Here is a 13,524-nt window from a genome sequence, read left to right on the forward strand (position 1 = left end):
TGGAGGACGGGCTGATGGAATGTTACTTGTGTGGTCAGGTTAGCCCCGAAGCTCACCTCAAATACAAATGCAGGCGGGGCCGCAGAGCAGGTGGAAAATAATAAACTGCTCAATATACTTCTGGAGTAGGCACTATATTATTTTAGTATTTAAATTGTTTTGTTATTATTACTATGGAGGATTTTATTATTGAATTAAAATAATAATAATATTTTTTATACATTAAACATAATAAATTAGCGTAATATAGAGTATGTATATCAAATACTGTCTAATGAATTAATTATATACCTTTTTTGCTATCAGTACATGACTTTCCCTCATGGTAGGGGTCCGCAGGCATTTTTCATTGCGACTTGATTAAATCCTGGCCCGTACATACCCTGCATATTGCAACATGCACTATGCAAATGAAACCGTATTTGTAAGAAAAATATAACTTTACATGATAAATATTTATGGCAATAAAATTATGCGTTCTGTACATGTCTTAAATACGAATAAAACATCAAACTCTCAACTATCGAGAATAGTTAAGTCTACTTGAACACACACAAAATATAATAAAAATTGGTCCAGCAGTTAAGAGTTTCATTACAAATACACGAACAGAAAATTTATCTAAAGTATGTAGGTACCATTTTGTTCGATAACTTTTTGCCATCTTTTTGGGGCATGATCCCATTGGTATATAAATTTTGGGGCTTTTGATCAAAATACCGCGACAATTAGTTTTTTACCTTTGTATATGTCGGTTCCTTCGAATTTCTCTATATCTTGTTGCAAAAGTGATATCCTATATACATATATACATACGACATTGCAATATGTATTTGTTTCTATGAAATTCCTCTAGCCTAACAATTAGGTATCTGAGTCTTTTAAAGCGAAAGATGAGTATTGTTTCACCGAGATTAGAACCCAGATCTAAACGTATTAAATTAACTATAGACATTAGTGTTTGACGAACTAGCTAGAAAATAGGCTAATCGTAAAGATTCTAAAAACCTATTTTACAACTGCCAAACTACGCTCGAAATTTACAAAAATTGTTTTTAAAAGCTTTCAAATGTTTCAGTCGAACAATAACTCACTCCACAATCCACACAACACGGTGGAAAATGTACGATAAATACATATTTCTTAATATTTTGACGGTTTTATGAGATATTTTTCATGAAAACTATTTTTCATAGAATATAGACCACCAACAGTTTTATTAAGAGACGAACAGAACAGTGTTATTCTGATACATTTCGTGAGATCGCTCTCTATTCAACTCCAAAATCGTGCTTACAATCAATTTTGGTTTTATTAGACACCAAATTGTTTACTTCGTCATTTTATTCCAGATCTTGTCCGTGCATAATTTAAATAGAAAATATACAAGTATCAGTCATAATCACAGAAAATTATGGCCTGTGTTCCAAATAGTGTCGCATGTTTTTAGTAACCATTGTATATTCGCAGATGCTTGGTGAACCCATGCAACTTATTCGATACAAAAACTCCCCTCGGGAGTTGTGGTTCTAAGGAAATTCTAAAGGCATTGATCTAGTTTGGCGTCTTCATAAGTTCTCATGTAATTTTCACACGTGTATATCCTTTTTACGTGCAATGTTTGAAAGCATATAGAGATTTTAAAAATCTAGTTTTGAGCTCTGGCAAAAGGTCAAACTTGAGATTGAAACAATGGGTTGATAGCTTTTGTAACTGGATTTGAGTTTAATTGGCGTTCTCTACAACTAAATCTCGATGAACCGAGAATTTGCGCTTGCAATGTACTTAATAAAATAGATACAGGGCAAACCCATGGCAGTACTATTTATTTCAAAGTGCCTGATGGTTATGTCAGAGGGTGACGATATTATCCGCCGTTACTTCGTGTGCCTACAGTCAGGACTCAAAACTAACCTTCTAAAAATGGCACTTAAAATAATTAGTTAATTTTTGAATTATGTAATTCCTTAGCTTGTTTCCCTAATTAATGTCTTATGTTTGTTTTTTATTGGTTATGCATTCTTGTTGATTTAAGGTCACCAGTGAGATAGGATTATGTTTTTGTAGACAAATCTGTTATACACATAAATAGGCGAACAGCCTTTCGTTAAACACACGCCGTCTTTTTAGTTTTACTTATTTTTCAGTTCTACGTGTGCCATCACCGTATGAGCAATTACAATCGGCAATGTGCAATTTTCTTTTCGATTAGATTGAATATACGTCTTTAGACATATGTATTTAAATATATATTAAAATGTTGATTAACATTAAAAGGAATAGCGTATATTAAGTAATATCGTGACATGTGACGAATGTTCTACCAGAATAAACCTTTCCTTCCTTCGCAGCTATATTTGTGGCCACATATAATATGTTTTAGCGACACATATATTTCGCCAGTGACACGAAATTGATGTTACTTTCATATTTATTTAGGAAAGATATTTAGTGTGTAGTTATTACCAGCAATTATATATATAACACGAATAAAAAAGATCATCCAACAATCACATCCATGAAAACTCCGTTAATTGCAACGTTATTAATGTATTTTCATATTATAGCAAAAATTCATATGGTGCCGGTACTAGAAGAGTTGTGAGTATCCGTTTTGTGATATTTTTTTACTCTTAATAGGTACATGATCAGCCTTTTGTCTGATATACGCCGTATTTTTAGGTTTGAGGCATGCTAGTATTCCCACAATGTTATTTTTCACTGTACGAGCAAGTGTCAATACGCACATAGAAAAAGAAGTCGTATTAGAGCACAGCCGTGATTCGAACGCAGACGTCTGGTGGACGCGCTCCAGCCACAAGACCAACACTACTCAATATTTTACACTTATAATAACTAAAAAACAAAATATAGGTATGTATCTATAAAATGGTCTTGAAGGTCAAATCAGTCATAATTATTCATATTGATAATTGAATGTACACTTACCAATGTAAAGAGGTATAAAAAGTACTTTAATAGATCTTTTATAATGTTAAGGTACTCTCTCACTCTCTCAAACTCTCGCATGTAATTAAACAATAAAATAAGTGCTAGTCATAACACAAGGGTACGCGAGAGATCTTTTTCCATCGATGTTCAAAAACCAAAGCTTTACACAAAGTACAAACTCATTACACTTATATCTAATCATGCCGCACGATAAGTTATCTTGTGTTTATCAACACTAATTTAATAAAAAGGGGCACAGTTCATTAACCTCAAGGTCAAAGAACTCAATCGCCAGGTAATGTGAGATGTTCTTAATACGCCATTCAGTTCTAGTTGCTGTATCCTTATTAAAATCTATAAATTATCACATAGCAGGAATCCCGCCTAGCTAAGTCCATCGTAATCTCAAAGTGTCACGCGATCGACAAAAGTACCGCTCAAAGGATGCCGCAGACTAAAATAGCCACTGTATTTTAACTGGACTTGCTTTTACAAGATTTTCTCTCATGCCGTCTCAAACATTCACTGTGCTATTTACGTGTAGGTAAAATTTATATAGCATGGATCACTATATTTTTAAATAGGTGTTTAAATCTACCCGATCACAGTCTACAATCTAAAAATACGACTAAAGGACTAGCTTATGAACACACCTTACGCAGTGTTGGCGATGCTTGTGAGACCTACTATTAGGTTACACACTTCATACATTCGCTCTCTGACACAGGTATTTTTTTACTTATACCCAAACCTTACACATTGTAATGCATATGTACTTATAATGAATAAACACATTTTATTTATTTATAAGGGCTTAATTGTTTGTTATATTAATTAAGCAACTATTATACCATTTTATGTACGATTACTCAATCGTGGAAGTGAAGGATTCTAAAATATTTTTTCATTAGGATCGTAGAAACTGGGAGAATACTCTTAAACATATTTTTTTTCATACTATATAAATAATAAATCATACTACAGAGAGGTCAACTGTAAAATGTAACCAAAATTTTTGATATATATTTGCAAATTATTTAGTATCGACCACTATATGTTGGTTTTGTTAGAATTAATGGGCCGTCTGTTTGACCCGTGTAACTCAAATTATTGTTTCGTCGAAAATCGAAGCCATCTATCTGGGTTACATTAGTGCTGAGACACAGAAGGATGTATAAGAATAAAAAACATTGTTCAGTAATCACATCCTTTATATACAGTACAATACATGAAATCCTTAAAAATAATTAACATTTACCACATTTACATATTAATAATTAGCGAGGCCAAAAAATTAACAAAAATATTATGTCATTGTGACGTATTGTATTGTATTGTTAATAAAATTTTACATACTAAAACCTATAAAGCCACACATCAATAGACGAAAGTTTTCATTAGATTAAGTGGATAATGTTTGTGGCATTATACATTTTCAGATTTTATGCAAAATTTACAATTGTATAAAATATATTGTTTTCATATAAATTGGTGTCATATGAATCACTATATTATGCATTGGTATAAAAATATTGTGAATACCTAATCTAAACTTTCGAGTACTTTACGCATGCTTAATATACAGTGTAAAACAGAAGTGTGTAAAATTAAAACATAATAATAAACATCTTGTCAAATATATAAAAAAGGCAAGACGATGAAATTAAAATAAATACGAATTTAAAATAAACGAACCATTTCCATTCGTCGAAATGAATTTCGTTATATCGCAACTTTGATGCCAAATCTGATGTATCATATAAAGCAGTCGGTATAATATGTATTTATAATACATATATTTATAATACGACAAAAAATCAGTGTCTGGTCTGAATCCGAAATCTACTTAAAGCATTTACGAACACCATATACTTTGTGTACACCAGAATTGGGTCCAAATCATATTTTTTCTAGCTTAATCTAAAAATATCCACGTTACACGGAATTAAGATGGAGCAGACATTGGCAACACCAACTTAAATACTAAATTACAAACTATAAATAAATACTTAAACCGTGATTGGTAACAAATAAAATTAATCTTAAATTTACAATAATTACGAAAAATTATGAAAATAAAAATGATAAAAATAATAATTAATTTATTGTTGATAAACTTTTGTGCCATTTTATTCATATACAAATTATAATTTTAGATACGATTATTTTGACATACAAATGGTGCTTATTCTGACGTACAACGATCCTATTTTTCAGTCTGTAAAATTAAAAATATTTTCGCTGTCGATATAAAAAAAACACGCTTTTGATAACAAATAACTTTTTTATGATTCATTATTATCTACAAGACCTTTGTTGTGTATCTTCGGTACTATTATATACAATTGAAAGTGCATTCAAATTATTCTTGTTTAGAATAACATTTACATGATGCATATACTATATACGTCAGAATAAGCATATCCATTTTTAGATTGACATCTGATATCCCAATTTATACTCTTCCCGCTATATACATCTTCTTGGCAGTGACCCCGCTGGTCCTTTTTCTTATATACATTCTTTACATATCTATATAAATCAAAGGAGAATACGCATTACATACAAAATTACTACAGTCAATAGCTAATATTACCTCAGCTTTTAGGACATTTTGATACGAATCCAAGTTACGAAAATCGAACCGAAACAATGCCTTCAGAATATTTCTATAACGATTGCGCGGTGCAACACAGCAATCAATCGTTAGCGTCCATTTTTTTTTAAAGCTAATTTTAAATTTGCGTAATTTCCAATAAAAACTCTTTCATATTTCGCCATGACAGAGGCTCAACATTTAAAATTTTCATTCGGGACCAAAGTCTATATGTGTGCGTGTTTTTAATTTTAATGTAATTAGGTTGTTTTTTCTTGATATGATGCTTCGTAAACGAATGAAGCGTTACAATAATAACATAATTTAATTTATTAAATAAATAAAATTCGCGTCTTAAAGACTGTTTCTTATTTATTTTCGCATGACTATGGCTCTAAAAATGTACTAAGAAAACTTGCTAAGTCGTTTTACGCATCCTCTTTAGATTTCCATTTTTCCTAATTCTATTCGTAGTACGAATGTCTTCAGTGGTCATTGTACCTTGTTGGTCTAAAACGATTGAATCATTTGTGATGATTGACTTGATTGACAAGCAATTGTGATGTTTAATGAAATTGTATATAAAATTATTATAAAACACACATTTATGTACAAATTCTACTAAATGAAATATATGTTGATATACAAATTCAGTCATCTATTAAAAATAATACAATACGCTGATTCCTAATATTCATTAATAAATAATGTGATTTTAAAATAAATTAAAGCCTTAAATTTATATATTATTGTATTGGCTTTGTGAGGTTACAACAAAACCTTACCTAAGAAATATAAAACATCAAACTTATATGGACAGATCTTTGGGACCAAAGACGAATAAAATTGCTAAAACAAATTACGAAAAAAAGCGAAAAATGTACAAACTGATAGATATATATATTCACAAATGTCCCAGATACAGTATCTTGCCTATATGTAAAGATACAATGCCAATAGAATAAATAAATTATAATTAAGCATTACATAAAGAACTGTAAATAACATTTTCAACATTTACAGGTCTTTATAAAATGCAAAGATTGGACAAATACAAATTCCGCCAAACTTACTCTTACAACACAATCCTGAGATTTATCACGGTCACGCACCTGACGATGACGTCACGTCGTTTACGATGACGTCATCATCTCGGTATGAGTTTCACATTCCATTCAGGCGCAGATATGATTAATGGTATTGAATTATGGAATCCCTTGCCTTTTTAATTGACAGAAATGCTAGATTTTATATAAAGCTAGTAAAAGTTTTTTTGGAATATCTCATATTTGACGACATATTGAACCTATTTAAATTGGCATACATATATGTCAATCACAACCCCTTAAACATTATCGGACAATTAAAAGAGCAGAGCGTCTCGTGGGAATTAAAATTCCTTGGTTTAAATCCATTCAAGTTTGGCGGCATCTGTATTGAAGAACAGAGATCATGGGCGTGCATCATTGGAGGATTCCACGTCACTCGAGCTGGCCGAAACTGACTTCTTAGGCTTATATTCTGTTATTACTACGGTCACACCGCTTACCGTTACCTTGTGAAAAAGATTTCATGATGACAAAGAGACAATAAGTATTTATTGAAAGGGAACTCAATTCATAACGATATTAGTCTGATTTAATTAAACACAAATTGTATATGTTATCTTATACGGTAACTTGTCTATCGCCTAGATGTTTTATCAAAACAGGATTAAATAAACTTCAATATTTGTCAGTATTCTATCAAATAAAAGACCTCACCTCTCTAGTCTGTGCAGAGCTTCTATCAACATTGTTAAGTCGTGGCTGACGTCTTTTCTTCTTGAGCGAGTTTGCTGACCTTGGTCTCTTCTGCGAGCTAGTGGGCGCCGTGCCAGCCGCCTGTGCCGCCACCATCGCTGGGTTAATTCGAGGCTTTCGTGTCGAGGTACCTGGAGATCATCGATCAAAATCAGAAAACGACAAAGAAAAAATACAGAAAAATTAATAATGACTGAAAGCTCATTTACTAAAAGCAAGTCTTTAGCCCTATAGATATATGTATTTATATTGGAAGAATTTAGCTAACACTCATTGGATAGGGTTCATATTCCATAGTAATGTTACAACTAACATTAGTAAAGTTACATACATACATATATATTTTAGTTAATAATTAGAAGCGGAAATCAAATGTTAGCAATCATTTCACACTTGAAGCCAAAATTAGTTTTTCTAACACTCATTCTAATATAACATTCATGTTACTTATTAGCTCATGTTTAAAACGATTAAAGCCAGTTTACACCCAGCCTCAAACAGAAAGTTTCTCTTAGAATTTACTTGAACATCTCTATAACACCGAACCTAACTCTCGACAAAACAAAATTATTTATTTAAACTAGATCTAGTTTATATCTGAGATCCATATTTATAGGCTGTAATGTATGTTTGCACTAAGAAACCCAACGTTTGATAATAATCAATTAGGATTCACTTACATTCGTTTTAAATATAACCGTGAAGTATACATGTGCAGTTGGAGTAAAGGATTGAATACTATTTATCAGCCACAACTATGACCGTATTAGGCGTACCCTAGTAGGCGTATTTTTTTTAATGTATGAATTAACATATACGATAGAATTTACCGTCAGTGGCATAGTCTATAGATATAGTTACGTAACAAGTTGGAGGGTTAATGCGAAAACTGTGTAGCTGAACCGAGTTCCCAGCAAATTGAATTGTAAGATGTTTCGTATTGCCTCCAGCAAGGTCTGAGTGGCAATTTCTCAGAATTTATAGCTCTTGTATTACCTATAGCTATGTCGAGTACCTACTTGTGAAATGCGTCAAAGCAATTTAAGGTTAGTTAACAACTTCCACCCCGGGGCTTAGCTTCGTTCTCTTCGTATAAAAGAATAAAATTAATCTCATTAGGTCTCGGCCTCAGACTTATATGTTTAATGATCATTTGCAAGTAGGTGATCATGATCCTGTGCCTGACACAAGCCGTCAACTTTTTGTATCTAAGGCAAGCCGGATTTCTCAAGATGTTTTCCTTTACTGTTCGAGCGAATGTTAAATGCGCAAATAGAACGAAGGTCCATTGGATCCAAGCGGGGGATCGAACCTACGACCTCAGGGATGAGAGTAGCACGCTAACACCACTAGGCCAACACTGCTATTGTACTTATATTCTCTTTGTTTACCTTTTTTATGTAGATCAGCTTCCATATACTCTAAATAAAACTTTATTCTTAATTACTTTTCTCTCAATAAATCTATAATTTATTGTAGATCACAATAAATAAATAAACGATAATTTTATGGTCCTGGAACAACATCTGCCTGGCTTACTGGCCGGTTGTGAACACTATTTGGCAGGTTCAAATTTCTCTTTAAATTATTCTAGTAAATTTGATACAAACAGCGTTTGTTGTGTAGGCGTTTTCCGACCGCATTATGAACTCATTTTGGAGCCGTTCGAGGTCACCTAAAGGATGGTCTTCATTGGTTTACGAGAAATACATATAGGCTCAAATACTAAATGTGTGGTGTTATTTCTTTGGCCCAAGTGGAAACAGGTTTTCGTATCTTATTGGCCAGCGGAGCGAGGAACTGTATAATATATGTATAACTAAATATTAAGGAATATAAAATATTCCCGCAAAAAATTATTAATACATGCCCGTCGTCGTGAGCTTGGTTGCAAGTTTTTTTATTTACTAATAATATTAATTTAAATAATATAATATTGTATTTTTTTAATGCGGGTAATATATAAGATGAGTTTAATACTTGCCTATAAGTTTTCAATATAGGTGCAGCAATGAGTCTGTATTGCCCTTTGGGAAATTACACAATTACCAAGGCTGTGATTACATAAGCCAGTTTTATTTTATTAAGATGACTAATCTTATAAATAAGATATCTAATACTTGTGGATAGTCATTAACAAGGCATGAGTTTATTTATGAAAGTAATAAAGGATATGCTGTTCTTAAGAAAATGCACAATTTATATTTATTAAAATCATTAAAAAAACAACATCAAGATAATACCATATTAATTAAACAGTGTATCAAAGAAAAAACACAACTAATATAAGTAGTAATCCTCCTCGTTGATACTAAATAAAAATAACTTGTCCCTCCAGAGATGGATATAAGCTAAGTATAATTTAAAATGCTTTTGTCACATCCAATCTCTTTATTGATTTAGTTACTTCTATTTAAAATTAGGCCAAACATTTATGTTATAAGATAACATGAAAACTACTGTATATGTGTATTATGAATAATATGTATTGTACTGTCTACATCTCATTTATATCTATATAGTCTGTAAGTGTAGATTTCTGAATCCCAACTAATATCCCATCCCATTGCAAATATTTTTAATATCAAATAGTAGTGTAAAAAATAAATACATAATAATTAACAAGTAAAGCATTTTGCTTTTTCATACATATCACAAAATGAAAATGATGATTAAGATTATGGATTCATGCACATGCATAAATTTATTGTGTATGATTAATATATAAATATATATTTTTAATAAGTAAAGTACCTCTAGATAAGTCTAGATGTCACTGAAAGACCTCATCTAACATAATCAATATATACAAACTATTTGTGTGCCAGATTCTTTAAGGTTATATTACAGAAATCAATTTATGTTGTGTTAGAAATCTGTGTTTATATACTCATAGTTTTTAGCACTAGCTGTAAAAAGAAAGGTAACGAAATATATTGAAGTACATACTTAATGAAATGAGTCAAAAGTGAATGACCTATATTTAACTAACTCCAATAGGAATACTAAGTTTTTTTAATGATACACACCTTTTCTAACGTCACACATTGAACATTTAAAAGCTTCAGCATTATTTCTGTACGTGCAAACGCTGCAATCCCAATAATTTTCTTCGAGCACTTTAGAGGGACGTTTCCCTCTTCGAATTGCATTTTTCTTGTCCATTTTAATGGTCACTTCCAATCGAAACGATATAATATGTACCAATCATGATATTTTACAATAAACACTATGCTTTTTATTACATTGAAACGGATTTTCTCGTATAGAAATCATTATTTTGGTTTAAATAAAAACGACTCTGAAAAACACTACGCCATGACAGACAAGGCAACTTGTCGATAAAACGGAGCAAGCGCCAACTAGCGGCCCAGACTGTTTTACCGACCTTTGGAACAGATAACAATTTCAATAGGATCTTAGATTGAAAAAAGACGCATATGTATTTAATATGTTTAGAAGTAGGTAAGTCCATATCCTTAAATGGTTGCTTTTAATAACGAATGTTATTTCATTAAAACGTTTTTATTTAGTTAAGGATAGAGGATTACTATTAACTCTATATATTGTTGATATTATAGAAATATATTTTAAATAAATAAATATAAAATTTCATATTTACCTTTATCACTGGTTTTGCTCCACAGTGAAAGTTGTAACAATATTAACCTTGACATTTAAATTATCACTTGCTACCGAATTGCAACCTAAATAAAAACTGAATTTTACCTAACAAATAAAACAAAATGGACAATACAATAATTTTTTACACGGTTACGCCGCGGATTTTACTATTTCAAAACGGACTTAGCTACTTTTTATGAGGTATCAAATGTCTAGGGCGTTTTAGTATTTTCTGAAGCTCATAAAATCACACTCAGTATATAGCAGGCATTTATATATTGTATTAAAATAAATCTTGTGAGACGTTTTTCCACAATCCCAACAACCATTTATATTATTTTATTAATTTAATCTAAATTTTCAAATTATTTGACAGTTGACAATTAAAGAAATTTTGTGGGCATAATATATTCAATAAACTTTACGAAATTAAAAATATTATAAATCCTGAATTCCACAAACGTATAGGTAGTGTTCTCGTGCATAAAGCAAAAGTTTACAGAATCAACTAGAATTTAAAAAAATCGAGAAAGGGTCTATAATAAAGGTACGGAAATTCGTCGAAAAGAGGGATCGATGTGAAATTTTGTTTCTACCTGCTACGTTTTTGTGGAGTTTCGAGGGTTAATTCTTATAAAGTATCTTTTTATATTATAGTCAATGGTACCGTTTGTTTTCTTTCTTGTGTTAGTTAGTAACGTAATATTATTATTTTTATTACAAGTCTGATCCAATCCTCCAACGAATTTAAATAGTTTTTCTATACTATGATTTACTTGAATTAACTTCGACTTGTTTTGTACACCTAATATGTATGTGTGATGTTATATTTAATTAATATTTCATATAAAACACATTTATTTACAAATAACTTTAGTATGTGTATGGCATATTTATAGTCTCGACATAAGCATCTATCAATAAACTTCATAGAAGAGTTAATTAATAAACACCATCTTTTTGTTAAAACTAGATTAAAATTTTGCGTTAAATCTATAGTCTATCCAAACTAATCATAATATTATAATTACCAAGTTCTGATACCATATACAATATTTCGAAATTGGAACACTAACGTTATTCCCGCGCTTTCCCAAACACGTGAAACCGCTACTTTTTGTAGGTGTCACTTATCGTTGGGAGCCTCAATTCGAGTTTCACATATTTCTGGGAAGCTATTGAAGATCTTTTTACCACTTTTTCGATGGAGACATTTAACGTGGAGAAATTAAAATATTTAAATAAGTATTGTATAAATTGAACAATATATTGTGTTAAGATTAAAGTACAATATAAGAAAGCGTGAAAGTTGAGACGGTTTTGTTCCTACCAATTATTTCAGCTTCTATGTCAAAGTGATAAATGGATATGACGTAGTGCAATCTAGATCTAGGGTCCCCAATAATAATCGTATTGCATTGGTAGAGTCTGTGCGGAAAAGGAACTAATGTATAAAATATAATGCTTATTTACTACGTCATTGCATCTAATTATTAACAGAAAATATTATTTTAAATTATTAATACTTTTGTCATATTACGTAATAACTAAAACTACATTCAGTAAGGTAAATGGCCTGCCCCAGCCCTCTGGAAACGAAAATATGTATATTCGTCACAGATTTACAAAATACTTATAGAAGATCGTTTATGTATAAAACACTTGAATAGTACTTAATCAATTAATTAGGTTGCGTCTGCCCAAGAATATTACTCTACAAAACTACGCTAAGAAGTGTCTATAGCAAGAGCATTCTAAAAAAGTTTTTCTAATTCGACAGCTCGCCAATAAATCACACGAGTTAAGAACACAAAACTCGGGGTCGCAGTTGAACATCCCGACACCCCGACCACCTGTAGCGTCGAGACATTGTGGTTTTATTGTAATAGTGACTTACTGCCACAGATAATAAATGTTTCACACGAATCTGTACAAGGTCTATCCGCGTGTCAATTGATATAACCTAATCTGATCGAATATTTATACATTAGATGGTAGTAGTATAAAGTATTTAAATATATTTTTTCTTGTTTTGTATAATATGCATCCAATTCGTGTTTATCGTACGTATACCTAGATTTATGTTAAATCATATACTTTATAATCAGAAACGTGGACGACACCGGGATTTTTTTTAGAATACAGTCTTAAAATTAAAATTTGTTTTGCATAATCTGTTGAAAATATTAAAAATAATAAGTTATTTTTCCAATCAATTGGCGCGAGCCCCGTTGAATTTAGGTAGCACACATTACCATTTACACTGGCAGATACCTAATGACGAATATTCATAATAGTTTTCTAGGTCTTAAGGACTGTCCAATGTGATAATCTTAAAAGTTGACAGATCTTGATATCAGATTTAAGTTTGATTAACGTTCTAGAATACGGCCTTACTCTTTCATTTTCACCTGATCTATACTCAGATTATAAATTGAGTTTATTCCATAAAAAAAGAGATAGATGTTGTGTTATTCTGAAAATATTTTACTCTAGTCACTCAAGACGTAAGCACCTATATAACAAAACAGAAGACCAGAGTTCAACTAA

At 31.2% G+C, this 13,524-nt stretch overlaps 1 protein-coding gene across 1 annotated transcript; it reads right to left on the reverse strand.

Annotated features, from left to right (window-relative positions):
* Positions 1-6,743: 6,743 nt before the first annotated feature.
* LOC123711195 (YY1-associated factor 2) lies at positions 6,744-10,669 on the reverse strand. Its single transcript, XM_045663648.1, has 3 exons — positions 10,380-10,669; positions 7,312-7,481; positions 6,744-7,103 (listed from the first exon to the last, which is right to left on the reverse strand). The coding sequence occupies exons 1-3, from the start codon at positions 10,513-10,515 to the stop codon at positions 6,999-7,001; spliced, it is 411 nt and encodes a 136-aa protein (XP_045519604.1). The 5' UTR covers positions 10,516-10,669; the 3' UTR covers positions 6,744-6,998.
* Between the last annotated feature and the right edge of the window lie 2,855 nt (positions 10,670-13,524).

The sequence above is a fragment of the Pieris brassicae genome, chromosome 6, assembly GCF_905147105.1.
Source record: "Pieris brassicae chromosome 6, ilPieBrab1.1, whole genome shotgun sequence".
NCBI classification, from domain to species: Eukaryota; Metazoa; Arthropoda; class Insecta; order Lepidoptera; family Pieridae; genus Pieris; species Pieris brassicae.